General features: G+C 64.8%; 1 protein-coding gene across 7 annotated transcripts; it reads left to right on the forward strand.

The window, feature by feature from the left end:
• Positions 1–20,693: 20,693 nt before the first annotated feature.
• Positions 20,694–26,408, forward strand: LOC121060163 (cold inducible RNA binding protein). Of its 7 annotated transcripts, XR_005814753.1 has the most exons (8): positions 21,654–21,798; positions 22,432–22,540; positions 22,631–22,737; positions 23,105–23,243; positions 23,335–23,419; positions 23,552–23,619; positions 25,971–26,075; positions 26,252–26,408. XR_005814753.1 is itself a non-coding variant. In XM_040537688.1 (7 exons), the coding sequence occupies exons 2-7, from the start codon at positions 22,438–22,440 to the stop codon at positions 24,053–24,055; spliced, it is 516 nt and encodes a 171-aa protein (XP_040393622.1). In that variant the 5' UTR covers positions 20,694–20,712; positions 22,432–22,437; the 3' UTR covers positions 24,056–24,780. The 7 variants fall into 7 exon arrangements, 5 of the variants coding, with proteins under 5 accessions (XP_040393622.1, XP_040393626.1, XP_040393627.1 ...); XM_040537688.1 differs by lacking the exons at positions 21,654–21,798; positions 25,971–26,075; positions 26,252–26,408 and adding exons at positions 20,694–20,712; positions 24,039–24,780 and having other exon boundaries at positions 23,555–23,619; XM_040537692.1 differs by lacking the exons at positions 25,971–26,075; positions 26,252–26,408 and adding an exon at positions 24,039–24,780.

Consider the following 26,408-nt stretch of genomic DNA (forward strand, 5'->3'; position numbering starts at 1 on the left):
CCCGCCCTGCAGGGCCAGGCCCACGCTGGCGCGGCCGCGCTCGTCCCAGTCCTCCCAGTATGAGGCAATGCAGCAGCACCAGCGTCGCCGCTTTGGTGTGGTGCCTGCTGGGGGGGAGATGGGTGTCACCGGCGGGCGGGCGCCCATGTGCATGTGCGGCCTCACACGTGTGAGTGTGCACACACAGGGGGTGCACACGGCGGGGTGCTTGCAGGGGTGGGTGCACACAGGGTGCGAGTGCATGCATGGGAGGGGGACATGCACAGGGAGGGGGGGTGTGCACGGAGGCACACGCAGAGATGAGCGTGCATACAAGCAGTGCACGCTCCCCTTGCACCCCAACTGTATTTCAGCCCCCCAAGGAGGAACCATGCCCCCCCCGGGACACGCACAGCAGCAGCTGCCCAGGCAGAGGGGGTGCCCCCTCCCCAGCCCCCCCAGGGTGCAGCCCACGGCCCGGTGCGCACAGCACACACCCCGCCGGGCCTCAGCCGCCGGCCTGGGGCAAATATTTGCCTTCAGTCCTAAAGCTCAGAGCACCACGGGGTGACCCTGACCTGCGACAGCCCCTGCGCCTGCTGCGGTGCTGACGGGAGAGGGCTGGGGCCGGCGGGGGCCCCGCCGCCAGCCGGGCACCCTCGGAGGGGCAGCGAGGCCCCCACCCATGCAGGGCCAGCGGGTGCCGGCGGGTTGGACCGGGTGCCCCCCAGGCCCGCCAGCCCGGCCCCCGCAGCAGAGGGTGCGTCAGGCAACACCCACGGTGGTGAGAGCCGCGCGGCTCCCACGGGCCTCCCGTCACACCCCTGGGGCCGGCGCACACCCACAGCCGCAGCCCTGCTGCACACCAGCCCTGTGCACACCCAGCCCCTTGCAACCTAGTCCCTTGCACACCCACCCGCTGTTCCTCACCCCCTCCCCCCCCCCCAAACCTGCAAGCTGCTTTGCCACGGCTTGTATGTGCATGCAAGCGACACACTGCGTGCAAACCCACGTGCACACGCACATGTGTGTGCACACACACACACACACACACCCCCCGCCAAGCACGTGTGTGGGGCCGATTATCTGCTTCGGGATGAGCCCCCGGCCCGCAGCCCCATGGGTGCCACCCGCCGCTGCTCTGGGCACCCGCTGGTGGCTGCTGGCGAGAGACGGCGCTGGCGCGGCTGTGCCAGACGCCGGGTGGGCGACGAGCTGCCGGCGTGTCCCTGGCAGGAGCTGGGAACACGGCGTCTGCCGGCAGCGGGGTCCCAGCGCGCTCGCGGGGGAGAGCCCCGGCCCCCGCATGGGGGCCGTGGGTGGCCTCCCACCGCCAGGGCACCCATGGGTGCAGCCCGAGCCACCTTGCCCTGGGCATGGCTTTGGGGTGCAGAGCCCCCCCCCCCCCCCCCCCCATGCCCACGCAGGCCCCGGTGCAGCTGCAGGCACGGCCCCTCGTGGGGCCCCCACGGCTGCGGTCCCGCAGGGCACGGCGAGGGGCTGGGCTGCGGGCAGGCAGCCCCGGCGTGGGGCGCGGAGGCGGCGAAGGGGGGGGCCGGGGCGGGAGCTGCCGGCACAGAGACGGGATGCTGGAATTAAAAACATTCCAGGAACTGACTTTGAACCAGATAAAATAACAAGCGCCGCAAGGAATGTCTCACCCCACCCCCCCCCCGGCCGGCCGGCGGCCTCCGACCCGTCCCAGCCCCACACCGCTCCCAGCCCAGCCCCACGGCGCTCGCCCAAACCGCCCTCAGCCGCCCTTCACCCCACACGTGTCCCGGGGCCCCCGCGCACGCGTGTGCATGCCCAACATGCAGCCAGTGTGCACACGTACGTGTGCAACGGGTGCAGTGCAGCTGTGTGTGTGCACTGTGGGGGGGGGGCGGGGGGGCACGCTGCGGTGCAGGCGCGCAACCGGTGGCGTGCACGTGGCTGTGCCGTCACAACACACATGTGCACACAGCTGTGCACGCGTGGGTGCTGTGTGTGCACGCTGGTCCCCTTGCACTGCATCCCCGAGCACTGGGCTGGGGTGCAGAGGGTCTCCCCGCGGCCACGGGGGCCTCCCCGGCCCCCCCCGCAGCCTGGCCCTGGGCCGCGGCCGGCGGAGGCAGCCCGGCGTGCCTGGGCGGTGATATCACGGGGGACGCGCAGCCAGGGGCACGCCGCCCAGCCCGCTCCCAGGGGACGGCCACGCGCCTCCTCCTCCTCCGGAGGCCCCGCGCCGGAGCCAGGATGGAGCCGCGGCAGGGGCCCGTGCTGCAGCTGCCACCCCCACGGCCACAGCACCGTGCTGCAAGCCGGCACTGGTCATACTGGGAGCCCCAGTTTGGCTGCTTGCTCTTGGAAAGGGGCTGCTACCAGCAGCAAAACCTCTGCCACCCCCCCCACCCCCCCCGCTGTGTCCCAGCACCTGGGGACCCCCCCCCGGTGTCTCCTGGAGGGAGCTGGGAGTGGGAACCGGGCTCAGCCCCCAGTGGGACCCACGGGGACGGTGCTTAAACGGCCCTGGTGACAGTGGCGTGGCGGTGGGGGGGGTGTGTGTGGGGGTCACCCTGTGCCATGCGCAGCGTGGCCCCGGCAGCGTGGCGGGGAGCGGGGCCGGAGGGCAGCGCCGGTGCGTCACCGTGTTTACGAGGACTTCGAGGAGCCCGCGTGACGTCCGCGCCGGCCCTGCCAGCCGCGGCCCTGCCAGGTGGCACGGTGCCACCGCGCCGCGCTCCCTGCCCCCCCCCCCCCCCCCCCCCCCCCCCGGCTGCCTCCTTCGCTGCTGCGATTTTCGGGGCTGGCGCGGGGCCACCCAGCCTCTGGGCCCCGGTGTCACGGAGGGGGGGGGGGGTGCTGAGCTGCCCCCCCCTTCACCCCCCCCCAGCCGTCAGCCGCCGCGCTGAGAGAGCAGATGGGGCGTGCGCGGGGCTATATATAGCGGCGGGACCCACAGGTAGCGATGCGTCAGCACGGGTGACGCAGCCCCGGCGAGCAAGCGACGCTCGGCCGCACGCCCCGCACACGCCCCTGCTGCCGGTCCCTGGGGGCCGTGGCGGCTCTGCCCCCCACCCCCCCGAAATGTCCCCAACATGCACAGGAGCTGGGGACCTGCAGGCTGCTGGCGGTCCCCGTGCGAGGTGGCCACAGCTGCAGGGTCCTGAGCCGGCTGCTGTGCTGCAGGGTGGCGTCTGCTTGGGGGCTTGTGTCCCCCCCCACCCCCACCCCGTGTGTGCACGTGTGTGCGTATTTGTGTGTGCGCATGTGCCCCCCCCCCCCCCCGAGGAGCTGTCCCGTGTCTCTGCGTGGTCGTGGCTGCGTGTCACCGTATGTGCCTTGCTATTGTCCCCACGTGTTTGCGTGTCCTGCATGTCCTGCGTGTCCTGCATGTTGCTGCGTGTGCACGCTCCCACCCGCGCGTGCCCGCCGTGGCCCTGCACACAAGCACTGCGTGCGTGGCCGCGGCGCCTCTCCGTGTGCGTGGCCGCGGTGGCCGGGGGTGACTCAGCCCCCAGGCAGCCCCGGAATGCCCCCTCCCCGCGTGGGGAACCGGCCCGCGTGTCGCAACGCCGCTTCCTGCGCCGGCTGTGCTGGGAACGGGCTGTGCTGGGGACGGGGACAGCCGGGGCTGACCCAGGCCCTGCTGGGAAGATGAGGCGGTGCCACCCTCCTCCATCCTGCCTTCTGGGAAGCGGGGCGAGCGCAGCGAGCGCGGGGGGGGGGGGGGCCAGGCAGTGAGGAAGGGACCCAAGAGGGTGAGGGCACACCAGGGAGCCCCCCCACCCAAACCAGTGCCCCCCACGGCCTGCCCAGAGCCGGGCAGGGTCCCCCCAGCCCCCCGGTTAATCACAGGGCCCCACGTTGACCCCGAGCTGCGAGGGGACCGGGGAGCCTTGGCGCCACTCCAGGACCGGGATGGGGTCCTGGGTGCCCTCCCCGGTGTGGGATGGGGCTGGGGGTGCTGCAGGACCAGGAAGCCCCCGCTGTGCCCTTGGTGCCCAGGCAGTGCAGGGTCCCGTTGGTGGTGCTGGGGGGGCAGCACCCTGCCCAGCCCTGACCCCAGCTTCGTGCCGAGCCCCGGGGTGGCTCGTGGAGGTGACGCACGGGGCCGGGGTCCTGCCACCTGCCCCCAGCCCTTGTCAGCCCCAAACCCTGCAGCAGGGCAGGAGGACAGGCTCCCCTGTGACCCCACAAGCTGGGGGTGCATGGGGGGGGGCTCTGGCTTTGGAGCACCCCAAGGCAGCCAGCACTCGGGCTGCAGGGGGGGGTGGGGAGCTTGGGGCTGGGGGCCCTGGATCCTTCCTGCATGTCTTGGGGGTGCCTGGTGTGGGTGTAAAGGGGTCTGATGCGGGTGTAAGGGGTCTAATGGGGGCATAATGGGGCCGGTGTGGGTGTAAGGGGTCTGACGTGGTTGTAAGGGGTCTGATGGGGGTGCAAGGGGGGCAGCACGGCCGCCCTGAATCTGGACCCAGTGTGCAGAAATGGGGGCTCCCCCCCGGCCGTGCGGGGGGGAGCAGCCCCGGCGTGGTGCGTGCCTGCAGGGGGGACCCCCACCGGCTGCCGCAGGGCCGGGGGCTCAGCTCCAGTCCGGGCCCCCCCTCGCTCCAGGCCGGGAGTTCCCAGCCGGGCGCCGGGCGGGGCTCAGGGGCGGGCAGGCGGGGAGCCGGGCTCCGCTCCGGGCTCCGGGCTCCGCGCTCCGCTCCGGGTTTTCCGGCGTCCCGCTGGGCGCCGCGCGCTCATTCATTCACAGAGCCGCCGCGCGCGCTCCCGGCCCATTCATCCCGGCGGCGCGAGGGAGGCCCGTTGCCGTGGCAACCGCCCAGGCTCCCGCGGCGTGGGCAGCGCCCCCCCCCCAGTCCCCAGCAGCGGGGGGGGGGGGAGCCGGGAGCGGGGGGGAGCCTCGGGGGGGTCCCGGCTTCCTCCCAGCCCCCCCCTCGGTGCAGGGGGCGAGGCCCCCCCGGGGCACGGCGGCGGCGGGGGGGGGGCTGTGTGCCCGCGGGGGGGGGCGGGAGGGGGGCGTTTTGCTGGGGGGAGCAGCGCCGGGGGCGTCCCGCTGTTTGCAGGGTGCGGGGGCTCCTCCCCTGACCCCCCCCCCTCAACCGCCCCCGGTAGCTGCCACGTCGGCAAGGGTGCCCCCCTCCCCCCCAGGCGGCCCCCCCGCATATAAGGGTGGGCTGAGGCTGTGCACCCGCAGCTGGGGGGGGCAGGAATTGGCTGCGTCCTGCGTCTGCGCTGCAGCCGGCTGCGGGTGCTGGGTCTGGTTGTGTGGGGAGGACGGGCACCCACCGGGGTGCTGATTTTTTTTGGGGGGGGGTGGGGGGGAGGGGGGCGGCATCGGTTGTGCAGGGGCTGTGTGCGTGGCGATGGAAAGCTCAGGGCTGCGGCACGAGCACGGGGTGAGCCGGAGCTGAGCGAAGCTTCCCGGCCGCCTTCCCAGGGCGTCGGGAGTGAGGAGCCGCGGCCATGGGGTGCTGGGGGGGTGCTGCCGGTCACTGCACCACGCCCCAGCCCCGCAGGTGGGCTCCGGCCGGCGTGCAAGGCGCGGGCACGGCGGGTGTGTGCCACGGGGGCCGCGTGCGGCTGCTTGCACGGCTGCGTTCACGTGCATCGTGCACACGCAGCTTCTCCTGCGCCTTGGGTTCATGCACGCTGAGGACCCAGGCAGGTGAGCGCACACGTGTGCACGCGCGCACACACACGTGCCAGCTCCTGCTTGCACTCCCGGGCCTGTCTGCACCCGGGGGGGCCACGCACGCACCCCCAGCGCCTGCCCGCGGCCGCACGCTGACGTCAAGGCGCGGGTGCACGCGCGGGCGGCGCAGCGGGGCCGCGCACACGCACATGCCAGGGGTTGCCCTCGCACGCAGCCGTGCGCGCTCTTCTCCCCGGCGGGCTCTGCTCGCCGGCCCCGCGTCTCCCCGCTGCCTGCCGGGGATGACTCACGGCGCGCAGAGGAAGCCGTGACTCAGTCCTGGATTCCTGCCTCTCCCCACCCCCCGGCCGGCCCCTGCCATCGCGCAGCCACGTGGAGCCCATGGCCGCGCTGCAACGGAGCCGGGCACCAGGCTGCGGGGAGCGGGGCTGGGGTTCGGGCCCCCTGCCCTGGGCCGCTGCCCCCCTGCAGGGTCCCCTGCGGCCCTGGGGGCTCGGTAGCTCCGGCCCTGCCAGGCCGGGTGCGCGGGAGGAGGCAGCTCCGGGCGCTCGGGGTGGCACCGCGCACGCCCTGACTCACGCCTGAGCACCGGCTTCAGGCTCGGGCACGTTTCCCGGGGTGTTTCGGGTGATGCCAGCTGTGCAGCGCCGGCCCAACCGGCGTGCCGCCCCCGGGCAGCGGTGCTGAGCGCTGCCCTGGGCTCCCCGGTGCAGCACGGGCACGCGGCTCCTTGCCGGGGCCACTGCACCGGCACAGGTTTGGGGCTGGGGTGCCGCAGCGTCCCGCAGGAGGTGCGGAGCACCTGGGCACGGGCAGGGAGCGGGCGCTGGTGGCTGCAGAGGGGAGAGGGGGTCGTGCCGCTGCCTCCGGTCACCAGCACCCGCGGCCGGAGCAGACGGGGTCTCACCGGTGCCCTGCGCTTCTGCGCTCACCTCCCTGATGGGATCGGGAAGGGACGGGGAGCGGGCAGGGGCCGGCTGCCTGAGCCTGGCCGCCCCACGCCGGTGGTCAGCGGGGCGGTGCGGGCCGGGCGCTGCGCGGTGGCACGGGGCGGCCTCCCTGAGTCAGAGCGAGGTGGAGCCGCTGCCCCCTCGGCGCTTGGCGCCGCAGCCCGTTCCCAGGCCCCGCTCGCCAGAATCGCTTTCGCAATGACTGGGACAGCCACCCCGGCCCTGCCCTCCGGCACCGCTTCTGCTGAGCTCTCCCTGGCCCCGTGCCCCGCAGGTTGTCCCGGCCCCGCGCTGCCCACGGCCGCGCAGCGCTGCCCGTGCCCCGGTGCGGCTCCTCCGGCTGCGTTCGGCCGAATCCCCTTAACTCTGCCCCCTGCGAGCTCCTGCCCGGGCGCTGCGGCATTCGTCCTCTCGAGCAGACCCACGCGTGTCCCTGTGTGGCCGCGGTCCCTTCCTGGGGACAGGGTCACTGCAGGTGGCATCTGGGGGTCGCGGCGAGCAGCGCGGAGCTGGCAGTGAGTCACCCGCAGGCAGGTGGGGAGGCATGGGGACGCAGCGCTTTAGGAATGAGTCATCTGTAAAACAAACAAACAGCGAGCTGGTGTGAAGCTGCGCTTCCTTCGCTCGCCCCAGGGGAGCCTCTGGTGCGCCCCGGCCACCCAGACCCCAAAATGTGCCAGCGGCCGCGGCTTTGGGATCAGCCGCAGAGGAGCAGCTGCGTTTTGGGGTTGTGCAGGCGCCTGCAGCGCCGCTTCTCCCAGCAGCTCCCTGCAGCGCCGGCAGCGTGATGGGGAGCACGGGGAGCTGCAGCCTGAGCGGGGGCCGGAGCCGCTCTGGTTTCAGACGTGTGTCACCTCCCGGAGCACGGGGACATTTTTCAGCTTTCACGGCAGCAGCGCTACAGCGGCGCGAGGCCGGGCTGGCGTTCGGGGGAAAGTGGTGGAGGTGTGAGAGCAAAACGGCAAATCCGCCCCCGGCACCGCGCGCAGGTAGCAGCCCCGGGAAAAAGCCTCGAGAGAAAGAGGTTCTGCGTCAGCCGCGCTGAGCTGGCGCCAGGATGGGCGCGGGGCACCCCGAGCTCCCACCGCACGTCACGGCCCCACAGCAGTGTGGGGTCAACCTGTCGAGGATCTGACCTCGCTGCTGAACGGCAGCAAAGGGGCAGCGAAGCCGCTGCCAGGGACCAAGGGGCCTGGGGACAGCGAGCGGTGGCTGCCGGAGCCGTTAGGCCACGAAGCAGCTCCGAGGAGCTCGGCGTGGAGCGCTGCGCGGGCTGCCGGCCGCAGCACCGGGGGACTTCAGGGCAGGGGAAAATGCAGCCCTTTGCCAGGATTTTGTGAAGGGTAAACAGGCTGAGTCAGTTAATTATAGGGCTGCCAGCCCAGCATCGATCCCAGGCAAAATAATGGAATAGCTGATCCAGGCCGTGATTAATAAAGCGTTAGAGCGCAACGGCACGGCTGCTGCTCGCGTCCGCCAGCCGCCTGCGCTCGGCACGGCCGCGGCACGGCCGCCAGCCCGCTTTCCCCAGGACTTCGGATGAGGTTTTATTTCCAATACCCATTTTTCAGAAGTCAGCAAGTTTCCGGGCACAGCGCAGATCTTTCCTGGGCCGGCAGATGGGGAGGAGGAGTGCGGCCAGGAGGCCCCGTGGCCGGCAGGATGCTGCCTGGGGCCAAGCACCCGTCCTGGGTGCTGGGTGGCAACTGGACCCTGGCAGGAGCCCCAAACCCCGGAGTTTTGCCCTAGGACAAAGGTGCCTTCGTGCCTTCCCCGTGCAGCTGGGCTGGGCTGGAGCAGGAACTGTGGGTGCCTGGCTCCAGCGGCTGGGGATTTCCCGTGTCCGAGCTCACCTGGGCTGGGGCTGCCGGCCTCTCCCTGGGCCGTTGGGCTGTAAATCCCAACCGGCCGCGAGCGCCGTGGCCGCAGCCTGCCCGGACACCCTGCGGCTTGGCTCTGCGCCGGCCGAGCTGGGAGGTGGCCAAGCTGCCCCCGGCCCTGCGCCCACCGCGGGGCAGCCTTTGAGCCCCTGGCCCCTGTGGCTCATCCTTGCTCCGAGTTTTGTTGGTTCTCAGCCCAAAGCAGCTTCTCCGGGATCATTCCGTGGCCGGGCAGAGCCAGCGGCATGGCCGGTGCTGGGTGGGGGCTGCGAGTGGCACAGCACCAGGCACCACGTCCCTCGCCCCGGCGGGCTGCGCCGCCACCAGCACCCCCAGTGAGCCCCCGAACGCGCACACCAAGGCCCCGTGCACATGCACGCGCCCTCGCTGGCTCAGCCCAAAATGTCAGGAATGTTTTGTGGTGAGGCTGGAAAAAGGGTCATTCACTTACTGGATTTTTTTTTCCCCCCCTCCTTTTCGCTCTTTTATTCGCTGTGTGTGTGTTGTGGCTTTGGCCGGGGGCCCGGCAGCGGGTGCGTGCGTCTGTGTGTGTGTGTGTGTGAGCAGGCGTGCGATGAGCCGAGTGTGACGGGGCTGGGGAGGGCTGCGAAAGTGCTGAGCTGGTGTGAACCCGAGATCCCATCGCCTCCTCTTCAGCCCTTCCTGGAAGCGGCAGCGGGGAGCGTCCCCGCCGGGTGCGGTACGGGGGCAGCGGTGCCCGTCCCCGCGGACTCTTGACGCTGGTGCTGGAGGCACGGCGCCGCTGCGGGGCTGCGGGCACGGGCAGGAGGTGCCGGGGCTCGTGCATTTCATGGGGGTGGGCAGGATAATTCCCACTCATGCCCCCCCGTGCATGGGGCCGTGCTGGTGGGGGGGCACCCACCCGCTGTGCCGGGGAGCGGCAGGTGCAGGGGAGGCTCAGGAAGAGGCGCTCGGGCACGCAGCGCGTCTGCCTGCCCTGCACGTGCGGTCACAGAGGTTTTGTTTCCTGGGGCGAGCAGCTGGGAAATGGCCCCCGCCGGCCTCGCTTCCTTCCCGCTGCCTCGGCCCTGTCCCCTTCCCCGTCCCCGTCCTGGCTGGGGCACAGGGCCCCAGTGACACGTGGCCACCTGGGGCTGCCGCTGCGGCACGAGCCGAGGCGCGAAGGCACCAGGTGCTGCTGGCAGAGCAGTTTCTGCTCAGGAATTCGTGCTTAATTTAATTTATTGCCAATTAACTCAAACTTCTCAGCACTGATTTGGGGATCAGGGAAGGAGAAAACACAAACAATGAACGCCGCAGTGAGCTCCTGTTCCCTGCCTTTCCCCAGGCTTTGTCCCTGTCTCAGCTTCCTGCATCCTCACCGTGGGTCACACTCGGTCCCTCCCGTTCCTGGGGGGTGGCAGCAGCGTGGGGGGGCCCCGGCTGCTGCTGGGTTTCCCGCTGCTGCCCCGTGCTCGCTCTGCTCCTGCCCGGCTCCTCCTGGGGCCATGGTCTCGTGGGTGTCCCTGCTGTGGCACAGGGCGCGAAGCCGGGCGCTCCTGCGGGCGCAAACTGGGTGTTCATGCGTGAGCAGTTGGGTGTTCGTCTGTGAGCTAATTGTGCGTTCAGGCACGGATTAATTGGGCTCTCGTCTGTGCACTAATCACACAGTCATGCGTGTGCCGAGTGCGCGTCTGCACGTGAATTAACTGTGTGCTCGTGCGCGGGTGGCTCGTGTGCTCACGCATGCGCGCGTGGTGTGCTCATGCCTGAAGTAATGCCGCCTTCCTGCAGGGGTAACTGGGTGCTCATGCACGAAGTGATGCCGCCTTCCTGCAGGGATTAATTCGGTCCTCATGCCCGAAGTAACGGCCACCCCTGTGCGGACTGACTGCGCCTTCCTGCCAGAGATGATTCGGTTCATGCGGGAGCGGTGGGGGTGGCCACGCGTGCCACCAGTGACCCCGGGATTTGTGCTGATGCAGCAGCTCCCTGGGCCTTTGGTCCCCACGGAGAAGGGGAAGGAGGAAAACCAGGTCGTGTCCCGGCCGTGTCCCCGGGCTGGGGCTGGGGGTCTGCGGTGGGGCCGCTGTGAGGGCCAGCCCCACGTGGGGTGGGGTCTCAGCACCCCAGGGCTGCAGCCCTGCGGGTCCCAGCACCCCTTCCCCATCACCACCACGCTGGGGAAGCGCAGGGGAAGCGCGGTGGAAGCGTGGGGCTCGGCGTGCCTTGCCTGGGGCCACGCGCTGAGTCAGTGGCAGGCCAAGAATAGAGCCCGGCGTCCTGACTCACTGCGTGCTGAGCACCAGGCGGCACTTCCCCCCCCCAGACAGGGCCCAGCAGCCCCGGCCTCCCCCTCGTGCACCCCTTTTTTCCACCCCCCGGCGAGGCAGAGGACCCAGCGCCCTGCTCCCTGCTCCTGCAGCAGCCCCGGCCCCCCGCCGCCGGGCTCTCCCCTCCCTGCAGGAACAGGAAAAGCTGCCCGCCGCCAGGCAGGGAGCGGCTTCCTCCGGGGAAGGATGCTCCCCCCGAGCCCCCCGCCCGCAGCCTGGCCAGGCTCCCCTTGCACACACGTGTGCACACGGCGCCCTTGGCATGCACGCTCCGTGCAGCGTCCTCGTGAGCTCCCACGGCCGCCCGCCACGTCCCAGCCCAACTCCTCCTCCTCCTCCCGCCTCTCCGGGAGCGTTCCCGAAATCGTCTCCATTGATAAATCCGGAGCGTTGCCACGGCGACGGCTGCAGCGGGCGCAGCGTGGGTGCAGCGCCGCCGAGGGGCCCGGGCGCCGCAACGGGGGGGGGTGGGTGGGTGGTGGTGCAGCGGGTGCACGCGCGTGTGCACCAGGCGCATGCCTGCGCGTGCAACGGCCGCAGCCGAGGTGGGGGCTGTCCCCGTGCACGCGTGTCCGGCTGTGTGCAAGCGTGCGGGACCCGGCGCACGTGTGCCTGGGTGTGCACGGGGTGGCGTGAACTGGGTGTGCACGGGGTGGTGTGCCCTGGGTGTGCAGGGCTGCGGGAGCTCGGCCCCAGGGCAGAGCGCGCAGACGTGGCCCCCGGCGCCGTCTGGCTCCTCTCCTGCACCGTGAAGAGCCCAGGGCCACCGGCCCCTGTGGGGAAACTGAGGCACGGCGCAGGCGAGTGATTCATCCCGGAGCAGACAGTCACTCGGGGACAGGGAGAGTGTCACTGCCGCGGCACGGCGGCACGGTCACATGCGTGTGGCTGGGTGCTTGCACACCCGCGTGGGTGCCCCTGCGCGTCCTCGTCCGCCTGGCTGCAGCCTCGCTGCCCAGCTGGGTGTGAGCAGGGCCGCGCGTGTGCTCCCACGTCCGTGTGCACACGCGTGTGTTCCCGTGTGCACCTCCACGTGGGTGTGCACATCCGCATGGTCCCACGCCGGGTGCTGGGACCCTCCCGGCTGCCTCCAGGGGCTGGCTTGGTGCTGGTGACCGGCACCGTGCGGGGGGAGGCAGCCCCCCCCCCCCCAGGGAATGGAGCCTGCTGGGGGGGCTGGGGGGGGGGCTGTCGGCATGGGGGGGCTCAGGCTGGGCTCTGCTGCGCGAGGGGGACTTGGTGGCGGGGGGTGTCTGGAGCTGGACCCCACACTGGGGAAGCCCCGGGACCACCCACCGCCTGCAGCACCGCCGGGCGGCTGCAGGCCCCCAGCGCTCGCACCGCGACCACCCTCTGCGCAGGGCTGGGGGGGGGGGGGCTGCAGCGGGGGGGGGGCTCGGGGCTGGCTCCTGCAGCCTCGCAGCCCCCCCCCCCCCTCGCACCGCGCTCGCACCCCCTCCCACGCCACCCACGGCCACGGCGCTCGGGTTGTGCGGAGCCCACCTCCAGGCTGTGCTGCGCCCCGAGGCGCCCTGCAGCGGGGACGGGGGTGCTGGGGGGTGCTGGGGGGTGCTGGGGGGTGCTGGGGTCAGCCCCATGTGCAGCCCAGAGCAAGGGGTGCCCCCGGTCTCACCCAGGAGCCGGGTGGGGAAGCGGAGGGGACATGCAGGGGTGGCCCGGGGGGGGGCGGCTGAGCGCGGCGTGGCCGTGGCACACGCGTGGGCTGCGGGGCCACGCGTGCAGCGCCGGGCGGGCAGGATCGGTGCCGTGCGTGTAGCGTGGCTGCCCTCTGCTGCCACCGCCACGGCAGTGCTCAGCACCCTCCGGCACCGCAGGACACCCATGGGTGCAGGCTCCCGCGGGACAGCGGGGACGAGTGGGGACAGGGACACCACGCAGGGACACGGGACATCCTCGAACGGGCTGATATAGGGGGGGGGGGGGGGCTCTCCTCCCCTCCGTTTCTGGGGGGGGCTGAGCCGTGCCGAGGGGCCGCAGCCGTGCCGTGCCGTGCCGTGCCACGTCTCGCGGGTGCCGTGGGGCAGGGTGCATGCGTGGGTGCCGTGGGGCAGGGCTGGGTGCACACACGGGAGCCATCCAGCTGCAGCGGGCGCACGCAGCGCAGCGCGTGCGAACGCCCCCCCCCCCCATGCCCACCCCTCCCACGCCCCCCCCCCCCCCCCCCGAGCACCCACCCACGCAGACGCCCCAGGGTGGGGGCTCGGGGGGCGCCGGGAGCTGTGCAGAGCCCTGCTGCAGGGCTGTGCCCCCGCTGCTGCCAGCCCCCCCCCCAGCAGCACCCTGCCCGCAGCGGGCCCCGTGCGGTGCGGGGGGGCCAAGCTCAGGAGCCGTGGGCGTTAAAACAGGAACCGCGCCCCCGCTTCCCGGATCTCGCTCTTTTTTTCTTCTTCTTTTTTTTTTTTTTCCAAAACATGAACTGTGCCGGGGCCGGGGGGGGGGGGGAGGGAAGGAGGGGGTGGAGGAAGGGCAGCAGCGGGTGCCCTCGGTCCCCAGGGCCCCCTCCGGCTGCGGGCAGAGCTGCTGAGCCGTGCCCGTGGCTGCAGCTCCAGATGCTGCCGGGCATCTCCCGGTGCCCAAAGGGCCCCCCCGGCTGGAGGGGGGGCGGGGGGGGGCGCAGAGGACGAGCAGCCCCCCCAGCAGGCACTGTCCGTGGGGCTCAGACTGTGCCAGGTCCTGCGCGCCCCGGCTGCAGGATGGAGCTGCCAAAACTTTGCCAAAACTGTGGCCAAGCCTGTGCCCCCCCCTCAGCACTATGCCCCCCCCAGCACTATGCCCCCCCCCCAGCACCATGCCCCCTCCAGCACCGTGCCCCCCCCCATCCCAGGCCTCTGTGCATCCCCTCAGCCCTTGGGGGGGGGGGGGGGGCTGGTTTGCGTCTGCCCCCTGCAATTTGCCGGGGCTGGCGGAGATCCCACCGCCTGTCCCCCCCATCCCAGCAGCCGCAGCCTGCCCCCCCCCCCCCCGCATGCTCCGAGCCCCCTGTGCCCCCCCTTTGTCTGCGGAGCCGCCTGCACTGAACAATAGCGGCCCCCCCCCCCCGGCCCCCCCGCCCCGTCCCAGCCACTGCCAAGGGGGTGCTGAGTGCCAGCCCCGTGCCCCCAGAGCCCCGCTCGGAGCCATATAGGGGCAGGCCCGCGGCACGCACGGAGCCGGGGGGGCTTCGAGGGGGGGGCGGGTGTGAGCTGCAGGAATGCTTGCAGGCACGGAGGGGCCCCCCCTGCCCGCGCCCCCCCCGCCCAGCTGGAGCGGGATGCCCGGCAGCTGGGAGGGGATTTAAGCGGCATCACTGGGGCGCGTTTGGGTGGCTTTAAAAGCAGCTGGGGAGGGGGCTGCAGCCCGGGGGGGGCTGGGTCCTGGGTCCTGGGTCCTGCATCCTCCCCTGGGTGCTTCCTCGGGTCCTGCTGCTCTCAGGGGTGCTGGTCCCAGCCCACGGCTCGCCCCCAGCAGCGGGAGGCAGGTCGCATCCTGCTCAGGGATGCTGGGGGAGCTCAGCATCCTGGGGCAGCGCTGAGAGAGGCTTTCCAGAGCTCTCGGGGCTTTTGGGGCTCCGGCAGCGGGGTTGGGCTCGTGGGGGGGGGGAGGATTCCCAGCCCAGAGCAGGGCTTTGCGCCTGGGGGGCGCTCAGCTCTGGGGGGGCTGCATCCCTTCGCCCCCCTTCGGCTCACCACGGTGGGGAGCCTGCTGCTGGTGCCTCCTTCCTCGGGGCCGGGGGGGGGGCTCCTGGGTTTGCTGGGGGGGGGCAGCTTGGGGTGGTCCTGGGGGGCTGCAGGGTGCTGCTGGGGCACGGGGATGGGGCTGTGGCCCCGTGGAGGATGCAGTGGGATGCTGTGGGATGCTGCCAGGCGGCCGGGTGCTCGGTGCCCGCTTTGGGATGAGCTCAGCCCCCGGGGCCAGGTTCACCCCCAGCCCCATTGCGGGGCCCCAGCCCCGTTCTCCCCCCCTCGTGAGAAAGCCCCCACCTTGCCCGCGGGGGAAGGCAGGGCGGGGAGGCCCCGTGAATTGGCTCTTTGAAGGAGCCTCCCCTCCTGCCAAGAGCCAGCTGCGGGAGGACAGCTTCACAAAGCGCAGGCTTTAGCACCAAGGTAACGGCTCAGCGGGGCGAGGGGCACGAGCGGGCGAGGGGCGCCGGGGCCGAGGACGCCCCCCGTGGCGCTGCCCTACCCCCGGTGCGGCCAGGGGAGCGGTGCCCTCCCGATTTAGGGTCCCCCCGCAGGCCCTGCACGAGCGGAGGGCGCAGCGCGACGGGGCGGCAGCCGCAGAGACAAAGGATGCTCGGGCTGGCGGCGCGACCCCAAAAATTGGGGCTGCCGGGGGTCCCCGCTCCCCTCGTCCTCGTGCAGCCCCGCTGGCTCGCGGCACTGGGTGCGTGCCAGGATCAGGCCCTCCCCTGCGAGGGCGCAGCTCTCCGGGGCAGGCGCGGTGCTGCTCGAGGCAGGGACCTTGCCTCTGCCTGCCCCCCGCGTGGGGGAACCTCCCCGACCCGTTTCCCTGCCTTAAAGGGGGAAAAAGGAGCAGGAGCTGCGGGCAGGGCCGAGAGGCAGCGCGGGGAGAAAGTGACCCAGACAGCCAGGAATCCGCTCGGCTGTCGGTTCTCATTCCTGCCTGGGGAGAGGTTGGGTTACAGCCCGGCGCCGTCGCAGGGGGGCTCCGAAGGGGGCTGGTGCAGGATGGGCTCCCCGGCGCGGTGCGGGAGCCTCGGGGCTGGCTGGGTGGGCGATGCCGCAGCTCTGGGGGGCTCCGGGGCTGTGGCTGCCCCCGCAGAATCCTGGTTTGTGTCGCTGTGCCTCGAGTCGGCAGCACCAAACCCGCTCGGGAGAGGCTGCTTGGCTGCACGTCTCCGGGTGATTTACGCACCCTCAGCCTCACCAGCCGCAGAATAGGAGCGCAGGTCACATCCTCGTGGTCAGCAAGAAGAAGGCAGGGGGAAGCCGGGGCCTTGGAGCCCTTCTGCAGGGAGACCGAGGGTCCCCGTACATGGGGGCAGGAGGGGACGAGCCCCCCGCCCCGCTGCAAAGCACCGCAGCACGCAGCAGCGCTGCTCCAGCCTGCGGGGTGAGTGGTGGTGAGGAAGGGGCTGGGGTGGAAGAGCCCCGTTTCCCTCCTGCACCCCGTCTGGCTCACCCAGTGCATGTTTCACCTCCTGCCGGGTGGAGGAATGGTGCCCCTGGCAGTTTTTTTTCTTCCTACAGACCGAGATGAAAATCTCCCTGCATCCCCACGCCTGTGTCCTGCAAGGTCACCCGGCGTTTGCCTGCTGGAAGTTTTTTGTGGTGTCCTCAGGCAGCATCTCCTGACCTTAAGAACTACTATGCTGCAAATACTCTTAGATGATGATTAATGAGAGCTTATATAACCGAGATGAGTCCCTAATACAGCTGGTAGGCTGACAGGAGCGAAGGTGGGAGAGAACCGCGCTGCTGCTGCTGCTTTTTCCACGCCAGAAGGAGCCGCAGCTGGCGCAGGGGCCCCTGGAAGCGCTCCCGGCGTGGATGCAGGGGTGGGACGGGGCTGTGGGGAGCGAGGGGCGCCTGCCCTCGGCCCAGGGGGGCTCCCCAGGCTCTCACCAGCCCTGGGAGGGAAGCAGAGTACGGCTGGTGCGGAGGCATGGGCTCTGCGGGGAGCCTGGAGCTGTCGGATGTTCCCGAGGGCCCTAAAGGGACCCCAAACCTGCAGCCACCGCGCAGGCGAACAAGAGCTGGAGCGGCTCAGCCCTCTGAAAGCCCAATAACAGAGTTAGGAGGGGCTGAGCCTTGTGGCCCCCGAGGTGATAGCTGAGCCGAGGCTGCTCTCGCTGCAGCGCGGAGCTGCTGGTGGTGTGAGATCTGATCCGCCCTTGCAGCTAGGATGGAAAAAAAAAAAAACAAACGACTGCTCCGACCTCAGTGCAAATCCCTGCCTCGGGATCACACCCCGCTGCCAGTTCGCTCTGCAATGTGTGAAGTGTTCGCAAAATGCCCCAAATTCACACCTGGGACGGAGGTGGGCTGGGGCGCGTGGGCATCGCCCCGACTTTGCAGGTGGGCAGAGTCCGGCCGCGTCCTTGGCGCGGGTGAGCGGCAGCACGCCTTGGAGGCAGGGCACGGCGCCTGCTGCGGTGCGCCCCAAAAGGGATTTGGTGACTTTTTGGTGCGATGCAGCGCTGGTGTCCAGTTGGTTCTCAACTTTGTGCAGGGACCCTGTGTTTCTACGCCGTGCAGAGGCTGTGTCCTGAGGCTGGGCTCCTGGGGTCCGCATCTCTCCCTCCTCCCGAGGTGCTGGGCCAGCCTGGCACAGGGGGCAGGGGCTCTCGGGCTGGATCCCTCGGCACGGGGTCTGCGGATCCCTGTGTGCAGCCTGGCCTCGTCCGCTCTGCGGGTGCACCCCCCCCTATTCCCCCCCAGGGCAACGGCACCGTGCCCGCTGCGCAATGGGGAACTGGGACTGGGATCGCGGTGGTTGCTCGCTCGCTGCCCAGGGAGGGTTGGAAACGCACGAGGGGGAAGAAAGCTGGGAATGGCAGAGGCTGAGCTCTCACTGGGGCGGTTGGGAAGTGTGTTCATTTCCCAATGCTCAGGTTTGGGTGTCCCCCACGCTGCCGTGACCCCCTCCCCCCCTCCTGCCTTAGGGCAATGTGTGCCAGCCCCGATTTCGTGCAGCTTTTGCAAGCCTTGCTGGGGAGCCGATCCCGTCGCTTGCTGTTGCTTTGTCCTACAACTTGCTAAGTCCTAGTCGCAGTAAATCACAGAGGGAAATGCAGCAGCAACGTTTCTTGCCATGGCAACAGCCTGATTGCGTCAGGGCCTTTTTTTTTTTTTTTTTTTTTTTTCAAGCTGCAAAGCTGGATAAGCAACTCCCTTAGGGAAAGCAGTGAGAGAGGAGGGAATATTTTTTTCCTGCGGGTTTCGGGGCCGCCCGTTCTGAGCTCAGCCCCAGCTCAGCGTTCCGCTCTGTGCTTCCGAGTCCAAGGCTGGCGATGAGACCACTGACAGTGCCGTGGGGCAGCAGGGGCCGGGGGCTCTGTAGGGACAGGGCTCTGCGTGCTCCCCCCGCCGTGCAAGCCCCTGCTCCGTGGCACGGCCGGGAGGAAGGGTTTGGCGAGGGGACCCCTGGCTCGGGCCAGCCTCCGTTCCTCTTTCCCTGCAATCCCGGCAGAAACAAAGGGCGAGGAGGCGGCTCTGCCGGGCGGTTTGTGCTGGCAGGCGCTGTGGTAGCGGCGTGCACCCCCCGGCTGCGTGCAGGAAGGGTGGTCCCGGCGCTTTGCTTAGGCTCGGGGGAGGAACACGATGGCGGAGTGCAGAAGCACGGCTACGTGGACGGTTTTGTGCCCGCTCCCATCCTGCTATTGCACAGCTTGTGTAAGCCGGAGCCCCAAAGCGGGCTCTGGGTGCTCCTCCAAAGCCCTGGGGTGCTCGCCCACGTCCTCCCGCTGCCCCCGTGCTCCTCCCCACCCTCCTGGGAGCTGCTTTCCCCAGCCCTCGCTGGAGGCAACGGCACCCAGAGGAATTTGGGGCTGCTCAGGTTTGGAGCTCCCCGCTTCGGGCCGTGTGGCTCTGGGCAGACCCCGGAGTGCTCGGTGCTGCGGGGTGAGACTGGCCCTGGAGGCCTGGAGGAAAGCCCCTGCAAAAAAGTCCCAGGGGGGACCCCCAGCCTGCAGGAAGGGCTGCGGGGTGCACCCCTGGCAAGGCTCCCAGGGTGGCAGGGAAAGGCCTGGGCTGGATGTGGAGGCTGCAGCGAAGGCAGGACAGAAGGGCAGGTATTCAGCATAGCTCCGTCACTGCCCACCTCGCGTATTTCAGCGTGGCGCCAAGGGCTGGTGTGCTGCCTTCAGGAAATAAATATTATCATTTATACCATGTTTGGTACCATAATCTCTGTCACTGGAGGCTTTTTTTTTTTTTTTTTAACAACAACAACAAAAAAAGGGTGAGACAAACATCTGTCAGGAGCGGGGTTGCATGATTCAACAGCCGAGCTGATCCCCGCAGTCCCTCCGGCCTCCTGTGATTTATGACTGAGCGATGATCGCACACCACAGCCTACAGACGTGAAGGCACGGCCTCCGCTTTGAGGAGCACGTAGTCCGAGCCGCCTATTTGGAGTCCTTGACGAAGCCACGGCGCTTTCACCATATTAGGTCACCACGAGCACCGCTGTCCCTTCTCGTTGGGCACCCAAAGGCGACGGAAAATGGGCTTGGGCGCAGGAGCCTGAGCCTGTGCAGGCGGCTCAGGCGTGCAGCCCTTCTGCAGAGCACTGCACATGTTAGTGCTGCGTGGTTCCCTTGCTGCATGGTTTCCTTGCTGCATCGTTCCCTCTCTGCATCGTTCCCTCGTTGTCCCATCGAGCAGGGCCGGTGCCAGCCTCTGCTGCAGGGAGGTTTGCTCCAGGGAGGCAAAGCAGGCGTTACGCCCAATTAACTGCCCTAACAACCTGCGAAATCTGCCGGGCAAGGTATTTACTGTGCTACTACTCCCAGCGTCGGTTTCAGCTGTAGGTAGCCCTGCGGTGTGCGTCGAGGTTTCCCTGTCCTGGATCCATCCTGGGGCCCGTCGTGCTGGGCACGACCGCCGGCTCGGAGCAGGGGCAGCTGCCTGCAGCCTGCAGTGCCAGACGCTGCGCCTAACGCCCTGGGTCAGACGGGGAATGAGCAGATCTGGAGCACGTGAAACCTCCCGAGAGCAGCAGAACTGGGGCGGCAGCGGGGGCAGCGCAGGCGATCTTGGTTAATAGAGCAACTCTGTCGGTGTCAAAGGAAGGGCATTGATGTGCACCCAAAGCATTATGCCCCCTGCTTTTTGTGGACAGATCCAGCCTCTGCTGGGGAGAGCTGCAATCCCCATAAACCGGTCCCCCGGGGAGAGCTGCAGTCCCCATACACCGGTCCCACAGGGAGAGCTGCAATCCCCATACGCCGTCCCCACAACCTTTGGTCCTGCTAGGACTAAAACACCCCTGAAGCAGCGCAGAGAAACAGCTCCATGTGTCAAGGTCACTTTATCTGCCCTTATCACGGACCAGAAATGCTTATGTTAACGTGTCCCTAATTTAATCAGAATGCCATGCTGGGGACGTGAGCTCAGGGCTGCGCTGTCATCTTCCCTCTTGAAGGGCAAAAATCAATTTGCGGTCTCATGCGGCTCACGAGCCCACCCTCCTCGCTCCTCCGGACCACGGCTGGTGCACAGGCAAAAACCACGCAGCCCCACGCAAAATTGGCCAGAATTGAAAGGTAACCTGGGCTTGTTCAGTAACTCAGACTCTCTTCAAATTGGGAAGCGCTCTTTTTATTTGCACAAAATATTGTACTACTTTATCTTACTATTCAGAGTTTCATCTCGGTTTTAACTATTGCTCTAATATTTTCCAAATGTTGAACCTTTTCTTCTCGTTTTACTGCAGAGTGTATCATGTGCATTTCATTACCAGTAGATCGTATATATGATGCATATTATTATAATTACTTAACGTTTGTATTCTGCTCTCAGGACTGGGAAGTTAATTAGTTTTTTCACAGTTTTGCCAGTAAGAAAATGCTACTACTACTAGATTGATGTCTCATCAGTGTTGTATTTTTACATGTTTTGAGCACCCCAGCTGTGGTGCTGTCCCTGCTGGTGCTGAGCTCAGCACAGCTCCGGTGCTGTAATGCCGCAGCACCGAGCCCGCAGACGGCGTGCCGCTGCTGAGGAGGAACGAAACAGCAACAACTAAACTAAACTAAAATAGCGCGTACGGCAGCAGAGATTGGGGCAGAGAGCAATACCGAGATTCCTCTGCATCTCGTAATTACTACACCCGGCTGTGTACAAAACAAACTGCAGGTCCCAGTCGGTGTGATAACAAAGCAGAGAGGAACAGCCCTGCTGAGAGCAGGGAGCGGGCACTCGCTGCTTTTCGGAACCATGGTGGGCAGAAAACTTTGCATTTTGCTGTGGTTTATTTTTGACTCTTTCCGTTTCCATGCTCAGGTAGGAAATCGGTGACGGTGCCCGGGGGCGAACGCCCCCGGTGTCACTGATCCCGTGCTGCCCTGCGCCGAGGATGCCCGTGGCCGTGGCGGTGTCGGGGGGAAGGAGGGAGGCCGGGCACTGCGAGCTGCAGGGGAGGGACGTGGCGGCCTCCGCAATGCACGGTGGCAGTTTTGAGGCAAAACTGCAGCTTTGGGGGGAAAAGCTGGGAAATTGGTAGCGCTTTTCAAACCAATGCAGTCCCATGCAGAAGTGCACGTTCACCTCAGTCAGGGCCCTGTGGGAAGCCTTTAACACAGAGGTATTTTCACCTTAGAACCCCCCAGTCTGGGCCCTTAACCACTTCAGTGCAAAACTGAGAAGTTTTTCTTTTTGATTTTTATTTTTATTTAATTAAAATGTTTGTGCTTTGGAACCAGTAACGGGGCTCTCCCGCCCCACAGGGCGACCGCCGGGCACTGGGGATGAAGGGGCGGCGGGGACACGCGGAGACGGCCTTGACGATGAGGGAACGGGCGAGGGGCCGGGGCCGGGGCCAGGCCGGGCCCAAGATGGCGGCAGCCCCCTCAGGCGGCCCCTTTGTCTGCGGCCGCCGCATTGCTGCGAAGGGCGCGAAACTGGGGCAGCGCCGCCACGCCCCCTCGGCGTGCGGGCCGCCAATGGGCGGGGCGGGGCGGGGCTTCGGGGGCCCCCAGCGGCCAATCGGCTGCCTCCACTTCCTTCCTTCTCACAGGGGCTCCCCCGGCCGACAGCCGCCGGGCTGCCGGCCAATCAGCGCCGGCATCCACGCCCCACCCCCACGTGGGAGGACGGGGGGCGGGGGGGGACGCAGCGGTTTTGTTTTCGGTCCCCCCTCCCCGCGCAGCGCGGTGGGACCTCATGAATATTAATGAGGCGCGAGCCAATCAGGCGGCGGCGCTTTGGCGGCGCCGCTCGCCCCGCCTTGCGGCGGCGGCTCGATCTGCATATGCATGAGGGGGGCGTGGCCCCGCGCGAAGCTTTATAAGCCGACGCCCCGCCAGCCTCGGCGCTCATCGTGCTGAAGCTTTGGGGGCGCTGCGTGGATCCTGCGGCTCCGCAGCACCGGTAAGCGCCCGCCGCCGCTGTGGGCGGGCTGCGGCCGGCCTGGGGGGCCAGGGCGGCGAGGCCGGCGGTGGTGCGTGGCCGGAGCGGGCCTGGCTGGGCACGGGGCTCCGGAGCCGGGCTCCCGGCCCGGTGTGGGTGCCCTCCGCGCGATCCCGGAGCCGGGCGGAGCCGTCTCGGTGGGCCCCTGAGGGGGGGAAGGGACGCGGGGAGGGCCGCCGTGCGCCCTCGGAAACAAAATGGCGACGGGCCTCGGCCGTGCAAAATGGCGGCGGGCGGGAGGAGGGGCGGCACACTGCGCCTGCGCGGGGGGGCGGGGCGGGAGGGAGGGGCGGGGGTCCCGCGGCCGGGCGGGGGTCGGCGATGAGGGGGGCCTGTGGCGGCGCGCATGCGCGGTGCGGCCCCGCGCCTGACGGGGCCTCGGGGCCCTCAGGGCCTGGCGGGGCGGCCCCGGGTCCCTCGGGAGGCCTCAGCCTCGGGCCCGGCCCCGGCGGCTCCTCCGGGCTCCGCAGCGGTCACTCGGGGGAGCTGGGTCCGTTAAGGGCGCCAGGCTGCTGGTGGGGAGCCGAGGTTAACGCTTGAGGCGGTGGGGAAGCGTGTCTGTGCGGCGCTGACCGCGGTGTGTTGGCTTTGCAGGTCGTGATGGCATCAGACGAGGGGAAGCTCTTTGTCGGCGGGCTGAGTTTTGACACCAATGAGCAGTCGTTGGAGCAGGTCTTCTCTAAATACGGACAGATCTCTGAAGGTAAGGCTGCAGCACCGAGTACCGCGATGGCTGGTCGGTCCCATAGGTTGCACAGGTGCTGATGTGTGCTTCTTTCTTCCCTATTTGTAGTTGTTGTGGTGAAAGACAGAGAGACTCAAAGATCCAGAGGTTTTGGCTTTGTTACGTTTGAAAACATAGACGATGCTAAAGATGCAATGATGGCCATGAATGGAAAGGTAAGGAGGCCTTGGAACTGACTTCTTTTTTACCTCGAAAGGTCATAATTGAAGCTTGGAAGGTGTGGTTCTGTTCAATACTGCTTGGAAAAATGGATAAATACTAGTGTTCTAACAAAACATAGACAAAAAATACAGCAGAGTGTGCGTTACTAAAGTTTTGTAGCGTTGCAGTATTTTTTGTCTATGGAGTTACAAAAAGACTGACAACTGTTTGAAAGTTGGTTTACTTGTATAGTTGGTTTATCTGTGGCATTTAATAAAACCATTTTTCATAAGAACTAGCAAATTCTGGTACTGCTTAACTAGAAGTAAAGGTGTATAACTGTGAAATAGCAATCTGACTTGTGTGTTTCCTGGTTGTTAGTCTGTAGATGGACGTCAGATCAGAGTTGATCAAGCTGGAAAGTCATCAGAGAACAGATCTCGTGGATACAGAGGGGGTTCTTCTGGGGGCAGAGGCTTTTTCCGGGGCGGCAGAGGTCGGGGCCGTGGCTTCTCCAGAGGTGAGTGTGCATGAATGACTTGTACTTCTTGAAATGATGATGACATTTGTCAGAATGCTAAAGAAAAACCATAACCTGGTGTCTGTTCAAGGAGGCGGAGACAGAGGCTATGGCGGAAGCAGATTTGACTCCAGAAGTGGAGGATATAATGGTTCCAGAGACTACTATAATAGCAGGTAATGCTGTCGCAACTCCTACTGTGGCTCGTTGTAATAAAGCTCTTGATGTCCATTGCCTGTTAGCTGGAAATGTCAACAGGCTGCAGAAACCGTTGAACAAGTATAAAGCATGTGATCGTTTTTTAACAGCAGGAGTCAAGGTGGCTATGGTGACAGGTCTTCAGGAGGATCCTACAGAGACAGCTATGACAGTTACGGTAAGTCTTGGTTCAAATGGGAATGATGCGTACGTTGCTGTAGGAACTCTCTTAAATCTTCTGACCCTGTTCTGAAGTCTGGAAATACTGTAAGGCTCAGTTGGACTGTGCCACTATTTCTGTTCTTGCCCGTAAGAACCAATCTGTCAGGCTTTGGACGTGGTTGTGCCATTTAAATTTCTAATTTGTAATGCATGTGTAGGAGTGCTTGGATCTAAGGCAAAGCAAGTTTTTTTTAAATACGTTCTTCGAGCTTGAGACTAAGCCAAAACTCAGAAGCCCTAACAAACTTTATTCAAGGGTGGGGGAATTCTCTTACATTGTAGCGCACTAGCTTCTGGAATAATGCAAGGGAGTAAAATGCTGGAACTTGTCTATGCTTCAGTGCCTTTACAATTGTGCCTGCTTCTTGTCCTCAGCTACACACAACGAGTAAAAATCCTTCCTGACTCAAGATCGTCCTTCCAATGGCTGTATTTATAAAGATTTTTGGAGCTTCGCTGAAATCGTTATTGTGTAGTACATCTACTTGTATTTTCACTTTTGTAGTATTATCAGTTCTAATCTTGTCAAACACAGCCTGACAGCTTCTGATATAAGATGGTCTAATTAGACTTTTCTTTAAGAAAGCTCTGCTTTCAAGTGTTTTTAATCTTTTTTGAAAGCACTTCAGATTTTATTTTATCCTTCATGATGAGCCAAGGTGTTTTTTTTAAAGTTGGGGCCCCAATTCAGTTTCTTTTGAGATAGAAAGGACCTTTAATTCAATGTTCACTAGAAGCTGAACAAGCTGTGGACTTTCTTTTTTTTTTTTTAAGTGCATTACCTTCGTCTTTTGTAACATTCCTTTAGTGTAGCAAGGTAGGAATGCAGCCTGGGTACAAATTGGAAGGCAAACCACCTTGATATATCTAAAGAGAAACTCGCTTGTATGTTCAACCTGCATAACGGTATTTTTACTGTTGTAATGATGTAAATTACCCAGAAGTAGACTTGCAAACTTACCATAAAAGAGGTTCTTGAAAATGTTTATTTATATTGTCCTTTTTTACTGGAAGAAATATGCATATTCCATTGATATTGTATTTGAAGTGGTAAAGGATTCTTGTATACAGTTTTCTTTGGCTTTACGAAGCCTATTAAAAGACCGTCTGAAATGAACTCTGCTCCTGACATTTACATTTCATTGCACAACACAATCCTTGAAGACGGAGAACAGTCTATGTAGAGGATGCCAGAGGAGAGGAGAAAAGCAGTGAATAGTACAAGAGCAAACCAGATGTATTGAACAGTTGCTAGAATTTAATCTTAACCGGTCTTGCCATGTGAATTTGTCGACATACTTTCACATAAGAATAGTCAGACTTGCCTGTAGAGGCAGGTGACTGAAAGCATATACCTTAGGATGTTCTAGTACTCAAAGCCTAAGTCAGCAGAAGTTGAGGGAATGCCAGTGTTAGTGAGGATAATTGATGTTTCCTTAAAATACTGAAATACCCTGCATTGAAAAGCTGTAGTGAGGAATTAGTCCTTTAGTAACTGGACTAGTTACTAGCTTGATGGAGTGTTCAATGGTAGGTAAATTGCCGTAATTAGCTAGCTTTGTCATTGCCTTACAAGTTCTAAGAATTCTTTGCTAGCATATGGAAACTGCAGTGTCCTTGGAGAAAAGAAGTGTTGTGCCTCCAACAGAAACCTCTGAGACGAAAGCTGCTCTCTTGGCTAGTTCATATGTGGAAATAGTCCTGTAATTCGAGGTAACTCCTTTTGCTCATGTCCGCATCCTTCCTCTTGTTGAGAGCTCATTTGAAAGTCTAATGTACCTGTGAAATATTCCTTTGACAATTTTGGTCAACTGATGGAAAAATTTTAACCCATGCCGTATGCAACCTTTGGCTTGTGGCACAACTTCAGTTCCACAGATCAGAGTTGGGCATGCAGTCATGTCTTGCTAGTAGGTATGGAAGCAAGATGGGAAACCGAATTCCCTGACTTGATATGTGTTCATCTATTGAGACTCTTTCTAGACTTCATTAAGTTGCTCACTTTAATTGTAGCTTTCTTTGCCATCCTACTTGTTGCCATTAACTTTTTCCCATAGCCCACACTTCCTAAGCAGCCATGTCAAAGTGGTTAACTCTCTGCTTAGGGATCAAATGATACATTGGCTGGCATATCAAAGGCATCAGCCAGCCCTGGAACAGTTTTCCCAGACTGTGCTTCTGTGATGTGATGGGTTCAGCGAATGGCTTGTGAAACCCTCGTATATGATGTGACTTGTGTTGGGGGAGGTGGGTGGCGATGTAAAGTCTCTGCTTTATATTATTATTAATGCACCTTTGCTTTGGCAGGCTGAAGAGAAGATGGACGCCCACCATGGATGCTGAGTGGGGATTCTGAGCAAGGAGAGCGTTCCTTCCAGGGAAGCAGGACCAAGATGCGGGTTTGTCAGCCAGGTAGCATCTCATTTCAGTCTGACCTTCATCCCAGGAGCTTTTCCTGAACCAAAAGATTTCTCTGTTACTTTTTAACAGTACCATTCTTAAAGTGGTAAAATCTGCCTTCAGTAGCTTGAAGATGAAAATGTACATAGACCCTGCCTTTAAAATTCACTGTCTTAATTTTATTTCAGCAATGAACTGCATCAGGGAAGACCAAGAAGGACAACCTTAGACTGGAGTGGAGATGAAGAGCTTTAAGCGGTGTTGTTACTGATTTTTATGTAGGTCAATGGATCAAGGATTTAAGCCAATTGAGCTAGAATAAAATACTGGAATGTGGAAAAAAAA

The sequence above is a fragment of the Cygnus olor genome, chromosome 26, assembly GCF_009769625.2.
Source record: "Cygnus olor isolate bCygOlo1 chromosome 26, bCygOlo1.pri.v2, whole genome shotgun sequence".
Lineage (NCBI taxonomy): Eukaryota > Metazoa > Chordata > Aves > Anseriformes > Anatidae > Cygnus > Cygnus olor.